Consider the following 18360-nt stretch of genomic DNA (forward strand, 5'->3'; position numbering starts at 1 on the left):
GTGTTCAACATTTGAACAGGCACCTACAACTTGCTTGATAAAACACAGTCTAAAGTAGGGTACTGACTGAACAGTGAAGTCAGGAGTAAATGTATGACATATAATTCCTAGCTGATTTTCTCACCACAAACTCCCAACATTTTGTGCACCCTACAGCACACAGTAAACAAGTAAACAAATTTTGTCTGGTTGTCAGGAAGTATAAGTCACACATGACTGAACTTGTCACTTTTCTTCCCTTAAACAATACATTTTGTCCTTACTTGGTACTGGAAGAGGCGCCTATGAAATTTTTTTACACCCACCAACTTCATCAAATTCACATTGCATGACGCTTGACTTGCCTTTCCCTACTCTCACAGGCTTGACACACTTATGAAGGAAAACAAAAACAAACACACTGCATACGAATGCCAGACCTGGAACATGAATTCTAAGCCAGTTGAACAATAGATAAAGAATCATTTTGGGTGTGGTTCACATATCTCACACTCATGGCAGCATGTCAACAAAGCCTTGGATCTCTAATGGGGCAGAGCAGCATCAAATCTCTTTGACGTACTATTGTGAGAACAGAACAACAGCTCCAGATTTTAGAAGCAATCTCTGGCATAGTATTCTCAACCTTGCAAACTTTGAATTGAAATACATGTTGAATGTTAGTAATGTAATGCACAAACTCTGATAGAAAAATCTAAAGTAATGTGGCATTGCAGTGTTCTTCTTTTTTATAGAATTCAACATAAGTTTTTTTTTTTTTTTTCATTGAGTTTTTATTGATCAAATTAACAAGATTACAAAGATATCACAACAAAATTCGAAATGATAAAAATATTACTAATAATAAATAATAATAAAAAATTAAGTCAAAAAAATGAAGAGAATCAAAGCAAAGCAGCATAGAATAAAGTCAATAAGAATGTTGTACATATGCAATGGTACAGTCATAAACAATAATATCGCTTCAATATGTTAAGTTCAGAGTGTTCACCGCAATAACATACCTTTACATCATATGTCAAATCTCCATTTACGGAAATGAAGTACAAGTTTTCCATTCTTATTAGCAATGCGATACTCAAGATCTTTACATGTTTTTAAATACACCTTAAATCCTTGAAATGAGGGTTGGTTACCTCTGAATTTACACAAATAAATATAATATTTCAAGATAAGGAAAATATAAGTTATAAATTTATCATCTTTAAACCCGAAAAATTTTTCAAAAACGGAGGGGTTATAATTTTTCTTAGTGTTTTGATTTATTACATTAATTATGTCATCCCAAACTTTTTTTACGTGCTGACACTCAATAAATATGTGAATAACAGTTTCTGGTAATCTCTGACAGAATGTGCAGTTGGGGGAGTCCTTCCTTTTGATTTTGTGCAAAAAATCATTTAATGCTATAACTCTATGATATAGCTTGAAATAAAAGGAACGAACTCGAGCGTCAATAGAACTTTTAAAATTTCTCAGATGGATGTTATCCCACAATTCTGAATCTGGATTTAACGACAGGTCTTTCCAAAAACAAATTTGTTTTGCTGGAGCACAGTCCTCTGACATAATTGAGTAAACATATTTCGGAACTTTCTTTGCTAAACATAAGTTATTTACTATCGTGTCAAAAATTTCATTATGATCCCAATTTGATACAGTTAACCATGTTTGAGGAATATTGCTCATTAAAAAATTAAATTTTCTCCTTCCTGTGGGCGAAATACCGAAATCAAGAATAAGTTCTTCAAAAAGTTTGCTTCCAGGGAGTGGTGAATCTAAAAGATCACTGACAAAGACTATACCTCTATCAAACCACTCTTGATAAAAAAAGAATCGCTTTGACTTGGATCTAATATTTCTGTTAAACCATAAACATTGACATGATCCTAAATCTGAAAATTTCACACCAAACTCCTTATTTACTGCTTTCTCCCTGAAAAAATACCAAGTTCTAATAGAATCGGATAATTGAGAGCATGGTAACTTATTCAAAACAGATTCAGGTACATGAGATTTCCATAAAATATCATTCATCTGATTAAAATCTTCTAATACTGAAAGTTCAATTACCTTCCATAAACTACTGTAATTTTTGTCCAAAAGAAGTTTGACCCAAGCCATTTTCTGTGACATGGCAAAAACATATGGATCGATCATTCGTAGCCCACCCGAAGCGGAATCATTACAAACATATTTTCTTTTTACTCTATCTCTTCCACCACTCCAAATAAATCTATAAAATATTCTGTCTAACTCTTTGAAAAATTTTTTTGGGATCTTTATACATAATACTGAAAAAAGATACAACAGTTGAGGTAATAATAAGGTTTTAACCACACAAATCTTTCCAATTAAGGATAAATTTCTGACGCGCCAACAGTTTAGGGTCGCTTCTATAGATTTCAATTTAGGTTTGTAGTTAAGAGCAAAAACTTTGCTGACATCTAGTGAAAAAACAACTCCAAGGGTTTTGAAAGTATCTGTTTTCCAAATAAGACCATTTTCAGAGTATGGATTTATTTGAGAGCCTCTTTTAGCACCAACCCAAATTGCCTCCGACTTAGATATATTTAATTTACAACCAGAACATACTGCAAAATTTTCAAGCAAATCAAACAAATGATCAAAAGAACTGAGTGAGCCATCTAAAAAACATGTGGAATCTTCTGCTAACAATGATATTTTCACTTCTTTTCCTTCTACAGGAATACCTTTGATATCATTATTTTGTCTTACAGCTAAAGCCATTGTTTCTATAACTAATAAAAACAAATATGGAGAAATAGGACAACCTTGAAAGATTCCTCTTTCCATCACAACAGGTTTAGTAAAAAATCCATTATTTACAACATAACTCTTTCGGCTGGAATAAAGAGTTTTAATCCAGTCAACAAATTTATCCCCAAAATTAAATCGTTTTAGAACTTTTAATAAATATTCATGGTTGACACTATCGAATGCTTTTTGTATATCTAAGAGGAGAATGGCACCAGGGATGTCATGACTTTCTGTATATTCTATTAAATCCATAATCAGTCTAATATTATTTCCAATATTTCGTCCCTTTAAAAAACCAGATTGGTCCGAGTGAATAAGTTCATTAATGCAGTTTTTCAATCGATTTGCCAAAAGCTTTGCCAAAATTTTATAATCCACAGTCAACAATGATATGGGCCTATAGTATATAACCTTAAGGAATCTACAAACAAGTCCAATTATGATATCCTCTTACATATATGCATGTACACCAACAGTTTAATCAAACAACTAATCAGTGAATTTTGATCTTATAAAAAAAAAGGAAAAGAAAAAAAAAATATATATATGACTGTCCTCAATGTAGGTCAAATTTGATATCTTTTCTTTTTTTCCATGACATTTCACCAGCAGGCATAGTCAGTAACCATGTGTCTAGTTAATGCTGCCCTCTGTGTGTAAAATTCTCTCCGTTTATAAATTGCAGTTAAAATGAACACTGACGATTTCCCACTAGCATTTTTTTTTCTCTCTCTCTCTCTTTAGCTTTTAGCTAAAATTATCTCACCTTTTGTCTCTGCATGTCCTTCAGGTTTCTTTTCAAGATATTATATTATTTTCAATAATCAATTGAAAATCCGACCGACAATGCCACTGACTTGAGAATATCCACCCCCAGGGTAGACTCAATGTTCTAATGTGTAGGCAGGTGATCTTATACTATCAAAGCAATAAAGAGAGATGTACGTGACCAGGAATTGTTTGTATGTGAGAACTCTTTTGTCATGTCGCGCAGGGTGGGTATCACTGCAGCATGGTTCTTTGTACCGTATACAAAGAGATACATGCCAGAGAAGTGATTTCTGAGAGAATGATCGACATGTTTCATCACAACACACTTGTCTGGCAAACAAGGAAACTGCACCTGATTCTGACACCTTTTGGTGAAATCATTCTCCTACAATCTATCCATCACTCATACAGTTTTCACCCATTCATCCATCTTACTCCTGATCCATGACATTTGCTCCTGTTACAATTGCTCTCATGAGATATTTGCATGTTAAGCCAAAAATAAATTCTAACCACAAAATAAAACCCTAACCCTAATCCTAATCCTAATCCTCACATCAAACTAAACCTAATGCCTCATCACAACCCTAACCCTAACCCTAAGAGAAAAGAATAGAGGTATTGTCACAGGAGAAAATGGCATGTCATCCTTACACCATCTCATTTCTCATTCCCTCTACTGGAATACTCAAATGTTTAAAATACATTGAGCAGAATTACTAATTTAATCTTTATCAAATTATGTGAGTTATAATGGCTGTCATTTGATTGATTAAGGAGGGCAGAGTTGTTATGCTACATTAATTTCATGTATACTCATTCCAAACTCATTGAAGGAATAAGTGAAGTCTGTCACATCAGAGTACAACGGTCAGTTTGCATGTCCAATTTCAGCAGTCTTAAAACATGGACTCCAAGAAACTGGACACAGTTACTGATTAATAATTCACAACTGTATGTGTTTCTGACAGTATTCCAGTTTCTTGTCAAAATGATATAAAATACGTATGACTCCACTAATTTTCTTTTAAGCAACTGTGGTAGGGCATTTGTTCAAAGAGTGCTCAGAAATTGCACTAGATGTCACACTGGTGCCAACAACTGTAAAGTAAATTGGCTCTAAAAGTGAGATTCTGTGCGAATGACTTACAGCTAGATTCAACCCGCCCCCCCCCCCCCCCACACACACACACAAACACACACCTTTTTATCTTTAAAGGGAGGCTATAAGTGCTTACTCTCAGGGGCCCATTTTATAAGACGTCACCATGTAAAGTTACAAACAAACAAACAATCAAACAGAAATCTTGTCACCCTGTAGGTGAGTCTTTTCCTTGCCTCCATGACAAAGCTAACCAGCCATCATTGCCTGTAGGCTTCTTGGTGGTGAATCCAGGTTTTCAGGTTAATAGGTCTTGCTCCATTGGTGCAAGAGACTAAGATAGGGATTCATATTCGTTGCAGCATAGCAAAGAACCAAGACTCCACAAAAGACCATTCCATTTGCCAGTAAGAGGGATAAATGTTCTTACAGCTTGAGAGCATTAATGACATGATTATGAGTGATATGTGTGAGCAGTTCATGGTTTGATAGACAATAACTTGCAATGAATTGCACTTTCTACACTATAGCAAGCTGTACAGATACATTTATGGTTCTGAGTATTGTAAAAGCTGTTATTTTCACAGACAGATATTTTCATGAACGAGGAGGTCACAGACAATTTTGTGAGAATTTGCACCGAGGCTTATCGTAAGTGCACTATTACCTGTCCATTTGTGATATTTTTGTGCACTGTTAAATTCGCAGCACAATGGTGATTTGTGAAATTTGTAAAAATTAACCCTTGTGAAAATAACTGCTTTTACAGTATCATTCTATCTATCATTTCCTTGTCAACCTGTTGAATCCCTCTCTTCTTACCCCTTTGCTGGTATGTAAGTCATACCCATCAAACTGCTAAACCTTCTGCCCATTACATCCCCCTCTACTTCATGCTCCTGCCCACTCTTCTCCTTCATACCCCATCCTCAATCAAATACCGACCCATTCTCTCATCTCCCACCCCCAACCCATTCTCCTTATCTTTATTATGCCATCTCCCAGCCCCAACCAATTCTCTTATCCAACCCATTACCTCATCTTCCAGTCCCAACCAATTCTCATCTTGCCCCATCCATTACGTCATCTCCCAGCCCAAACCCATTCTCCTCATCTTACCCAACCCATTACCCCAACTCCCAGCCCCAACTCATTCTCTTCCTCTACCCATTACCCAAGCTCCCAGCCCCAGCCCATTCTCCTCATCTTACCCTACCCATACTTTCAGCTCCAAACCCCCTCTCATTCTTCTCACCCTGCCCCACCCATTTACTTTGGCTTCCCAACCCACTGCTGTTCTGACCTCCTCATCATGCTCCATGGCCCATTCAATCTTCTCCTCCAAGTCAGTCAAATCCTGCTTGAAAGGCACATAGTGGACCCAGGGTTCAAGCTCCGAGTAGAAGTGCTCGTAGTAGATGGAGTCATGTTTGAAGACGGTGCTATCACCCGCCATGAGGTAGGGCAGTCTGTACGCTGCCACTGTGCCATCCACGTTGATTTGGTACTTAAACTGTAAAGGCATCAATAACATTTTGAATAGCTACAAAAAAAAAGATAATTTAGCACCAGACAAAGTATTACCTAATCCTTCTAGTTTTTTATTTGTTTATTCTGTTTCTTTGTGTGTTTGGGGGGGGGGGTGTTGTTCTTTTGTTGTTGGTTTTTGTTGTTGTTGTTTTTTTTTTTTTTGCTTTTGAGTATTGGTGCATAGCTTAGAATCATAAATCATGTAATTACTGGATGCACTACCAGTTTGAAACATTGACACATTGGACAATGTACAGTAAGAATATCTTCACAAATCGCACTCAAAAGTGACTTTATACAAAATATGATAATATTGCAATGGTGTACTTTATGGAGGAAAAAAGCTAACAGCATGAAACTTTTTTTAAAAGCAAAAATAAAACCAAACAAGCAAAAAACAAACAAACAAACAAACCAAGCCACCAAAAAAAAATCATATTCTGTTTGATTTGTACTGTCAGATTTGAATACCCCTTTAGGATGTTTGGTATGCCTCAAAATATTTGACCTATATGAAAATGGCATTCTTGGATCAGGTGACAAAATGACTTGGCTAGTCTGAGTTCTAAAGGTCAGGATTCTCTCTCTCTCTCTCTCTCTCTCTCTTCTTCCTTCTCCCTTTTCTCTCCTCTTTTTGAACTGTAATTGGCTCAAATACAGAGTGCGATTCTGTGTTGAGAAAGAATCTGTATAACAGGGGGACAAAGTTTTCACTGGTCAGTAACCTGAAATGATTTCATTCATTCCTTGGGGCAAGTAAATTACACTTATTTCCAGGTGGCATAACTCATAAGCTGACCACTGACCATGGTTCAAAGGGCTGCTGGACAAACAACAAAATTCAGTGTTCTTTTGACTGGTCAAGATGTTTGTTGTGGGCATCATCATCTGTGCCCTCAGCTTTCCCATAATTCACACATGCCAAAAAGAATTTCTTTGTTACCTTTAGTTTTACCCCAAACTTTCTTAAAGTTCTCAGGATTAAAAAATGGAATGGCGACACACTATCGTAATGACATTAAATTTGTTGCCATCTATAGTCACTTTGTTTTATAGGAGTTGAATATGTGAGTAATTCCCAGGGTAATGTTGAAGGATTTTAAATCACACTAAAGTGACTTATAGCTGTTCATTTTGTTTATTTGTTTGTTTGTCTGTTTGTTTGTGTGTGTGTGTGTGTGTGTGTGTGCTCTGACCATGTACATGTATATCAATAGTAGTGTAGTGATGTAGAAAGGCTTAAATGAAGTCAATTGAGTGAGTCAATTTGGGGGTTGCCAAGGTTTTGTAAGGTCTCTCATTTTTCTGTCATCTTTTTGAAGAGCAACAGGTGAAACTAGTTCGGATTTGTCAAAATTGAGTCTTTGCCCTGCCACATTTCTGCTTCTAAAAAAGATCGATCCACAGCAAAATTGTGGGAGAGACTGACTTGGTATTTTGAGCAACTGCAATTATAATCTGAAGTGGAATGCAGAAAATGTCAATACTTTCATAAAACCGGATATAGAGTCCTTAAATATGTTAATTGTAACCTTTGATTTTAATGGCATTGCTCAGAATTAAAAACTGTGCCTAAGGGTGAATATAAACTGATGAGCTAGGAGGAATATACTTCATGTTCAGGCAGGAAAAATGTCTTTCCTGACTGATATCAGATAAGTTTCATTGCCATAAATTTTGTTAAAAACATTTGAACTGGACATTTCCATTACTTAATCATCAGAAATTAAAAAGTCTGTCTGGTGTACTTCCATGAATCAGAAATATGAATTCCCTGAATTCAGAACCCTTGACTCTACTTAATTCTAAAACATGCTATAATTGAACTGACTTTGGGGCTTCGACACAATTAAAGGGGATGGCTAGTAACCGATCAGTGGGAATCAGTGGGAATGCTGAGGGATGATTGTTCCAATCCTTGTGGGATTTATTTAAGAGTACATTATATATCTACTGTTGTGTGAAAATTATTTGCTTCAGAACGGTCTCATATTCAAGTAATGTGCAGATTAATGCCCCGTCACTGACCAGGGACGCTTACCTGGAAACATTAAACAGCACATTACTTGAATATGAGACCATTCTGAAGCAAATAATTTTCACACAAGAATAGATATATAGTGTACTCTTAAATGAATCCCACAAGGATTGGAACAATCATCCTCCAGCATTCCCACTGATTCCCACTGATCAGTTACTAGCCATCCCCTTTAATGTTCAGTTCTCATCAGTTTAAAATGTAGTAATTATCAATATTACTATAATTCTTAATAAAACATATGGGGAAAGAGGTCCCAAATAATTTATTGATAACACAATGTCATCTACAAAAAAAAAAGAAAAAAAAAAGCTATTCCATTCTGTTCTCATAAAAAAAAAAACAACAGACACAATTCCAGTACAGAATTTTTACTCACATTGAAAAAGTCAAAGAAGGACACGTGCTTGACCTTTGGCCCATACTCCTCTTCCTCAGTTCGGAAGAAGAAAAAGTTGGTGAGGGCAGCGTCCAGAATCTCAGGCCGCCTTCGTGATAGCTTGACCAGGTTCAGCCTCTCCCTCCGACTGTCCCTCCCTCGCCAAAAAGCCTTGGACGTCTTGTTTTCCCACTTTGGTCCAGTATTGGCCTGCACTGACATGATGTCCAGTGAGACTCTGTCAGAATGAAGAAATAGACAGAAGAAATTGACCACAACCCTCCACTGGATTCTCAGACTACTACCAGAGATATCTCATTATACATCACACAGATAAAAGTTGAGTTCTAGGGAATACTTACTTACTTTTTCCAGCTCTCTATTTCTCACCAGACGGGCTTTGATAATGGGAATATCACTGTGGTGAATTTGCAGATAATACTGAATTATGTCAATATAATGTGGGCTGTTGTTGTTTTTTACCATCACATCATTCCAAAGTTTTGAATAGTTTATGCTTGTCAACAACATACTGTATGTTTGTATGTGTGTGTGTGTGTGTGTGTGTGGTTTTTGTTTTTGTTTTTGTTTTTGTTTGTTTATATTTGGGGGGGTGTTGCAAAATAGCTAACATTTTTATCTAAGTACTAGAGAAATACACATCACTGATTGTCGTGCGCCATGAGCTTTAATGTCATATTTGGCGCACACATTTTGATCAGTTCAAGAACATCAAGCAAAGATTCTTTGCCTTTTCTGTCACAATATTGCAGTCTTCACTAGTATTTATTTTGTACTTTTTTCATCTGCTTTACAAGGAACATGTCACAGTTCACACTATGTGACTCTTGAAAACACAAAAGTCTGTTGCAAAGTGCAGTTCTGGTGGATAACACAGGTATTTTTCTGCTTCTTCTGTAAATGATATTAAAACACTTTTTACTGCCTCAAAGTGCATATATTCCTTTACAAAGAAATGTGAGGAGAAGGACCACTACAAATAACACTCAACTTTAGAGGAAGGTATTTTGCTAAGAAATCGAAAGTTAAGAAAATATTTTTTTAGAAATATAAAGGAGAAATCTGCTGCTTTCACCAACATGTTGCCTCTTCTTTGTCAAAAAAAAAAAACAACAACCAAATTTAAAAGTCAGGACTTTGTAATCCATGGTGACAATGGCAGCATCTCTTGAAATGCCACTTGTTTAATTCCCACTTGTACCACTCCTTTTGGTATCAATGCTGTAAGCTTATCATGTCATCTCTAAAAGTACTAGAGTATTGTCACTGCTCAAGCCCCCTTCCCACACCAAACAAAGAAGGAACACTTACTTGTAATCCTACATGAGGCAATGTAAGCCGTCGGTACTCTTTCATATATCCACAAACCTCCCTCAAACTATTGGCATGTCCAATACTGGATCCCGTGCTAGAGACTTTACTCAAACACAGACAAAGCAAACATGTCTTTGTTCTTACTGAAGAAAAGTTCACTGGTTAAGACCACTCCCTTTACATCGCTGTCACTTGGACACGCCAAGACTGCATAGTTTGTAATGCCCCGTGTTGCTGCCCTTTAAAAGTCTATGTGAACTGATTAACTACTCTTTACATTTTTACAGCTGCATTCACACTGACACCATCATACATTTTGCAGACAATATCACTACATGAGAGAGAAAGATAGGAAATTTCTGTCATATTTCACAGGTTTAGTTACACCACTACTGTAAAAGTGGATATTTTGATGTGAGTAATTTTTGTGCTCGGCCAGGTAAGATGAGTTTCACATGTTTTCAATTCCATGGAATCAAGACATCAACTGCTGGAACATATGGCAAGCAAAAATATTTGTGTGCTTTTATTTTTGCGCTGGTTTCTGGATGTGCGAAATGCGCGAAAATTTTACCACTGCAAAAATTTCAACTTTTGCAGTACACTAGTGCTATCACTTCAAAGTGGAATATTTTCTTACTTCCTTTGAGTGACAACTTCTCACATGGAGCTTATTATAGTATCAAGAACATTTAAGGAGATAATTTCAAGTCTCCATAAAATGTAATCCATAAAACCTGTGCTTCCATCAAGTTTGGTGAATAAGATTTCAGGTAAAATTGCAGCCATCATGATAAACTGCCAAACATTTTACATGCTTCCCTCGGAGAATCTACCGGGAATCAAATCAATGAATTGTCTGAATTTGTTCAGATAGAAAACAGGTCATTTAATGTCAAGGAAATGATGAGCAATGCAACAGCATATAGGACAATGTATTCCCTCAATATGATAAACATGAGGAGAAGAGCTTTTGAGACCTCAGCGGATATCCCAATTATCCACCTGCTTTCCATGACAACAGTTATGAGTCTGCCTGATTCACAACATTCACCAGTCATTCCTGATTCACACACATGCCACTGTGTGGATTATAATTGCACTCTTTCTCAAATTATTGTGCTAATTCTGAAACAACCACAATATTTCTTGATATTTGGATTACAATGCTGATCATGCTATTCACTGGGATTTTTGTGTCCACACAGGCAAAAATCTTGAGAATCTTGAGAATTGTAGCGCGAAGCAAATCTTGAGATTGATTTGTATCCCGCTGATCTGCATCAGTGAGAATACCACTAACACCAGCATGGTCAAATGAAGGTGCACTTGGAGAATTGTACACTCCTTTTCTATATGCTGTGAGAATTTCCCTTTAAAGTAAGGCCATATTACAGGAGTGGGGAGCAGGAAGGGAAGTTAGTGGTACAAACAACTTCCATGTGTCTGAATCTAACAGGAAACCACTTACTCTGCCTACAAGGTTTGCCATGAGGGAGATGATTGCACTGATTCTAATTTCTAGCTCCTAGCAATGGTTTGAGCCCCCGTTGGAGTCATGTTAGTACCCCTGCCTGGGGACAGACTTCACACAGCTGAGTGAGTGACTGATCACTTACACTCAGACACAAACAAGCCTGGAGACAGACAGGCTCGCAAACAGACTCACATACTTTCGATACACACATATTCACACACGCACACACACACACAGACTACTTTTTCAGGTCTGTCACTAGCCAAAATACTGCTATATATGGAGAGTTCCTGTACGCAAAGCCAGTAAGGGTTGAACACACAAAGGTGCTGTTTTATCAAAATGTATCATTTCTATTGCAAAGTAAGTTTTCCAACACCTATGAGAGGTCATGATTTCTTAGTGAATAAAATGGTTGGGGGGGGGGGGGGGCCTCATAAGTAAGTCTCATTTCAAACATGGCCTTCATTCATAAGGTCAGTCATGTTTGATTGATGCATGGTTACATTTCATGACTGTAAATTGGATGCTGGAATAAATGCTGGATGCATAATTCATAGACTATAATTTATGAGACTAATTCTCATCAGGAGGATTAAGAAGTTTTACAGTAAATAGCAGTAGCAATAGGAGTAGTTACAATAGTATCAGTATCAGTAGAAGTAGAAGTAGTAGCAGTAGTTATGACAGTAGTAGTACGTACTATAGTAGTAGTTGCATAGTAGCAGTAGTAGATCGTAGGAAGTTGTAGTTGTTGCTGCTGCTGTGTTTTTGTTGTTGTTATTGTTGTTACTATTATCATTATCTAATTGCTGTTGTTAGTAATTATTGTTCATTGTTGTTGCTGCTGCTGATCAATTGTATTAGTAGCAGTATAGTAGTCATTATTGTTTTGGCTACTTTGCACATTATATACTGATTCATATGCTTGGTAAAGAACTGGAAGAGAAGAAGCTCTCAGCCACATCACACAGAGAGGTGTATACTGTGAAAATATCCTGTTACACCCTTTGAAAACTTGGCAAGAAATTTTGGCATGAAAAGTCTTCCTGCTTGCCAGTCTTGATAGTTTCACCCTCCCCTGTCACACCCTGTTTGTTTATCACAGATTTCATTAAATTTAAGATATCCCCATTTAGTAGTCACAGCATACAGTTTGCTAATCAAAGATTTCGCAATGTGAGAAATCCTCGAGAGTATAATTCGTGAACTCCTGCATTAGCCTGATATTGTTTACACAATTACCAATCCTGCAAACAATTAGCTTAACTACTAATTATAAATCAAGGGAATATGACGTCAGCAAACTACTGATTATAATCAAGGGAATACAACATCAGCTAAACTGCTGTAAACTTGATTGATCATCAAAATAATTTTCAATCAAGTTGCACAAAAAGAAGCCACTTGGGAGTATGTACAGTACTGTAATGAAGTATCTGCAAGAATATGGCATCCTCATGGATCTTGAGCGGTGCATTGATTTTTGGAAATAGAAAACACACGAATCATGAAAATCAATGAAAGTCTACCTTCCCATGGTCTCCAAAGTGGACTCTGTGATGTCATAGGTGGGCAGTACGATGTCCCGAGAGTCCGTTGACCCACACCAGGAGAGAATGGGCAGTGGTTCATCCTCTGGATCTCTCTTCTCTAACGGCCAGTCTCCAAGGTTGATGAAGAATTCTACGTCCGGCACTTTCACCTGTTGTCATGTCATGAGATAATATATGGGGCCCAATATCAGTTGCAGCCCGGTGGCCTAGCTTGATAAAGGGCCACCAAAATTTATGTTGGGCCACCAAATTTCACAAAAGGTTATCTTGTGGTGACCCAATAGGGCAACTACAACATAAAATGGATTGATACAGCTCCTTTTATTTCGGGCCACCAAAATGTGAAATCAAGTATACTAGTAGCTTTAAAGGACAAGTTCACCTTCATAAACATGAGGATTGAGAGAATGCAGCAATATTAGTAGAACACATCAGTGAAAGTTTGAGGAAAATTGGACAGTCGATGCAAAAGTTATGAATTTTTAAAATTTTTGTGTTGGAACTGCTGGACGAGGAGACTACTACAGCTTGTGATGTCATATGAGTACAACAGTATAAAGAAAATGTAAAGAAAATTCAACATTTTTTCATTTTTTTCGCATAATAAAAGAGCATTTGACTTGCCTCTTTCTAAAGGCAGGGGGAATAATATTACCCATAACATATACCGGTAACGAGTCAAGGGAATGTGTGCTTTTTTCAAAAGATGAAATTTTGTGAAATTTTCTTTATATTTTCCTATATTGTTGTACGCATGTGACATCATACACTGCAGTAGTCTTCTCATCCAGCGGTTACTGCACAAAAACTTCAAAAATTCATAACTTTTGAACGGATTGTCCGATTTTCCTCAAACTTTCAATGATGTGTTCTATTAATATTGCTACATTTTCTCAATACTTATGTTTATGAAGGTGAACTTGTCCTTTAATGGGCTACCACAAATAAAACTTAGTGTTGAGCTCTGGATAGTAGCATGGAGCTACTAACAGTAGCTCCATGATAGTAGTTTGGGATGCTGAATCTAACATTGACATCTAATTTCAAGTTGTTTGCCTTCTTTAACACATTCCAAACAATTTCATTCACTACTCAAAAGTCATACAGCAAAGCTTTTTATAGAGTGCACATGAGAATTAAGAAAAAAAAAAAGAGATAACAATAGTGATAATAATTGACAGTTATCACATCTAAAGATGTACATGAAGGAACTATTTATCAATGAAATCAAACATCCCTGATTTTTTTTAACATGGCTGCCTTAAATCATGATAAACTCTGAATCTAAGTTACAGCAACTATAAAATGAACTGAAGATATGAATCAAATCGTGCCCATACTCCAAAACCAATACTCTAGAATAAAGATGAAAGTTGTAGCAACTTTTTGAATAGAATGGTTACTCTCTTCCCTCCTCCTTCCATTTTTTTTTTTCTACTGATGAAATCTTAGTTTTCCTACAGGCAAACACAATCTAGAGTACAGCTGACCTTCCATGATCTAGATTTCTTAACTCATTCATTATGCATATTACACAATTATCATGATTCATTTGATATGAAATCAGGAAACGGATATCAACCTCTTATGACCTAGGTGATATCAATCAGTTTAACCTAGGACCACCAGGTGTGATTAATCAGGGGTCTTGAATGGTACAGAAACTTGTTTCTTGTTTTCACCATTTTCATGGTTCCATTAATGTGGCATTGCTCTGTACACTTGCCATGGATAACTTGTAACAAACTTCACAAAAGATCTTAGAGGAGAAAGTAACCAGTTTTCTGGAGACATTCTGTGAGAAGCATGAGATTCTTTAGAAAGTTTCTCAGCTTATTGGGGTGACTACTGACCCTAAATCCTGTCTGTCCACCTGTTGTGGAAGAGGGATAAGTTGTACCACGTGGACCACTTCTAAACTTCAGTGAAGTGTGAAAACAGGTTTCTATGCACATCTATTCTCTCCTTTATAACATCCTTCCCCCCCCCCCCCATTTTTTTTTTTCTGTCTACCCATGCTCCTTTTAAGGGGTGACTGAAATGGGGCTACAGGTTTCCAACACTTTGAAATGGCTGAGATATCCAAAACAAAGCAATCCCAATAAAAGTTTGGTCCCATCTTTTATTAGGATTGCTTTGTATTATTTGTTTGGATATCTCAGCCATTTCAAAACTGATTCTCATAACATGAACTTTGAATTCCTCTTAGAATTGTAAGCTCAGTAAATTTCATAAAAAGGTTTTTATATGTCGGGCAAAAAGTTTAAAGGCTGAATTCCCCATCTCTTCAAATACTATACCATCCCTTTAAGCCTCTACAGTACTTACTGGTCTATCCACAAATGTCAGAGAGCCCCATCTCCCTGGCTCCTTGTCCCACCCATCTTTCTCTTGATTTGAGTTTTCCTTTTTACATTAATTCACATGCTGAGGATAAACAACTCATACATGAAACAAAATCAAACTTAGTCCACTTACTTGCTTAACAAAAGAACTGACATCAGTGAGTTCTTGCAATGACTAGAAGTTTCTAATTAAATGATGATGCTAGATTAAGTTTCAGTAAAGGTTAAATAGCAGATTCAATGTGAAGAACCTGTGACAGGAGAATACATCCATACTAATAGTACACTGTACTTCACCATTTCTTATACTTGGTTAACTTTCCCAGAGTCTACGTGAGATACATGCATCTTTCACATCAATGCTTTTTGACTTACCTTGCGAGTAAGTGATAAAAGGAATGCATCTGAAAACATCTTGAATCCAACAATACTCCCTAGTGTCTTCCTGTATATCTGGGATTAGGAAGTATACAAAGAGAGAGACACACACACACAGCAATTACTTTTAGTGCATTATAGGGATTAAAACTAAATAGACTTACCTTGCCATCTACATATAATACTTCATCACTTGACTCAGAAAAGCTTTATAGACTCAGGATTGGTGATAGGGTGCAATTTTAACTCCACAATAGGTCGTAAAAGTTGTTGACCTGCAAGGGTTATCAAAGCACTGTGCCATGCACAGACAAAAACTCTCCAAAATTCATCTTCATGCAACTCCCTCATTCTAGCGGCAAATGTCCTGAACTTTCCAAGTACATTTAACATGGCTATGTTGTGTGCCACACAATTTTTTTTTTTTTTTTTTTTTTTTTTTTTTATAGATATTGGTATTTTCCTACTTGAGTCAACTATGAAAGAAGGTTACAATTATTTCCTGACACAAGTCTGCTTTACCAACATAACTGTTTGATGTGAAATCAAGAAAAGATATTATGAAGAGAATTTGGATATACTTCTGCAAATCAAATCTTGAAGTTTCATTTTTGGGCAATAAATAATACCAGTAATATGAAAAATGATGTTGCTTTGTTTGTGTTTTTTTACCGATAAAAACAATGCTTTTTATTCTGGCATTATTGTCACGGGTGTACCTCCAATAGAACCCAAAATGACAAATATTGCAAATTAGAGATTTTTTTCCCCCTTCAATTTGATAAATAAATTTCATTATTGGGTCTTCTGTGGCAAGATGTTGTGGTTGTCCTGTGACACTTCTCTAGTGGTTTGGCTCAAACAAGTTGTTCAATTACTTTATGCAAATTAGGTGGTGCTGACAAAAGTTTTTCAAAAGTTAATTGTACCACATCTCCACATTTGGTTTATGACATAAGGTCATTATTAGGAGAAAGAGAGAGAGGGAGAGAGGATTTTTCCTTGGTGTTCTCTGACTCATGTTTCTGTGAATATTCACTGATTTTGTGACTTGTGATCATGTCATGCACCATCACAAGCTATGCAGAGTGTGAAGTGCAAACAGATACTGTGCAACATTGACACAATCATATCAGTCATGAAATCAATATGATTGATATCTGACCTGACATGTGACCCCAACCTCTGACCTTAATCAACTCAAACTACAGACTCTGCATGAAGGAAATGAATCTCGTGTCACCTGACACATTCATTTCCTCCCCATAATTACTTTCACTGTGACATCAGATCATTTTGCTGCACTCTATACCTATTTGTTTGACCTTCTCTGACTTTAGAAGGATCAGGGCTGTCCATCTACTTTTCCCACCTTTACTCTTTAGAATGACTATTTCCGCTGAGGATTGCTAGAGGGACCCAAATAACAGCATGTACAAAACCTCAAAGACAGTCTGGAATGGATTATCAAATTCATAGCACTCAAGTTATGGGGAAATGAAAGGTATGACAAGTCAATTTATATAAGCTGAGTATCCCTGGTATATGAAGTAGTACTGTGCAGTGTACACTAGATGCACCCTGACTACAAAGCCAATGAAAATGTGTCTTAACAAAGTCTGCAGAATATATCTCTCAGTGCCAAATACAAGATGCGGTCAAATCACTGTCATCTGAAACAAATAAATATTGCAAAAAAAAAGTAATTGATACCAGATAACCTGATACATACTGTCCCTGGAAATTGACTTTCAATAGAATTAAGCAGATAATGAATTTTTTTTTTCAAAAAAAAAGAAAGATTTTATTTAAATTTCAGTGTTTACAACAATCGGTAACATTGTTTGCCAAGTGATTATATAATCGATTATCACAGAATTTTGTAACATTCATTTAGAACGCCATTCCACAATTTATACTTCAAGGTCCTTACATCACAGAATAACGATATCATGGAACAGAAGAGTCTGACAAAATACAAACATAGGTTCAAGTCTTAAGACTGCTTCACAGAAAAAAGAAATTATTTGTTAGTGTTAAATCTTAAAGGACAAGTTCACCTTCATAAACATAAGGATTGAGAGAATGCAACAATATTAGTAGAACACATCAGTGAAAGTTTGAGGAAAATTGGACAATCAATGCAAAAGTTATGAATTTTTAAAATTTTTGTGTTGGAACTGCTGGATGAGGAGACTACTACAGCTTGTGAATCATATGTGTACAACAGTATAAAGAAAATATAAAGAAAATTCAACATGTTTTCACTTTTTTCGCATAATAAAAGAGCACATGACTTGCCTCTTTCTAAAGGCAGGGGGAATAATATTATCCATAACATATGTCGGTAACGAGCCAGGGGAATGTGTACTTTTTTCAAAATATGAAATTTTGTGAAATTCTCTTTATATTTTTCTTATATTGTTGCACGCATGTGACATCTAAGTTATTCATACACTGCAGTAGTCTTTTCATCCAGCGGTTACTGCACAAAAACTTCAAAAATTCATAACTTTTGAACGGATTGTCCGTTTTTCCTCAAACTTTCAATGATGTGTTCTACTAATATTGCTACATTCTCTCAATCCTTATGTTTGTGAAGGTGAACTTGTCCTTTAAGCTATTGTTATTCTACTATCCTGGGCTTTGTGGGCGTTTTTGTCACTTG

The 18360-nt window shown here is 36.3% G+C and overlaps 2 protein-coding genes across 2 annotated transcripts in view; both read right to left on the minus strand.

Annotated features, from left to right (window-relative positions):
* Nucleotides 1-18360, minus strand: part of LOC140232577 (protein O-glucosyltransferase 2-like) — a 49246-nt gene that overhangs the window by 6038 nt on the left and 24848 nt on the right. Inside the window, exons 4-7 of the mRNA XM_072312673.1 lie at nucleotides 15690-15767; nucleotides 12946-13118; nucleotides 8602-8839; nucleotides 5958-6167 (exon numbers count right to left, since the gene is read on the minus strand). Of these exons, the coding sequence (XP_072168774.1) occupies nucleotides 5958-6167; nucleotides 8602-8839; nucleotides 12946-13118; nucleotides 15690-15767 (699 nt within the window). The remainder of the gene's footprint in view (nucleotides 1-5957; nucleotides 6168-8601; nucleotides 8840-12945; nucleotides 13119-15689; nucleotides 15768-18360) is intronic.
* On the minus strand, nucleotides 799-2817 carry LOC140233402 (uncharacterized). Its single transcript, XM_072313509.1, has one exon. It carries the CDS (start codon nucleotides 2815-2817, stop codon nucleotides 1012-1014), a length of 1806 nt encoding a protein of 601 aa, XP_072169610.1. The 3' UTR covers nucleotides 799-1011.

This window comes from Diadema setosum, chromosome 9, assembly GCF_964275005.1.
Source record: "Diadema setosum chromosome 9, eeDiaSeto1, whole genome shotgun sequence".
Classification (NCBI taxonomy): domain Eukaryota; kingdom Metazoa; phylum Echinodermata; class Echinoidea; order Diadematoida; family Diadematidae; genus Diadema; species Diadema setosum.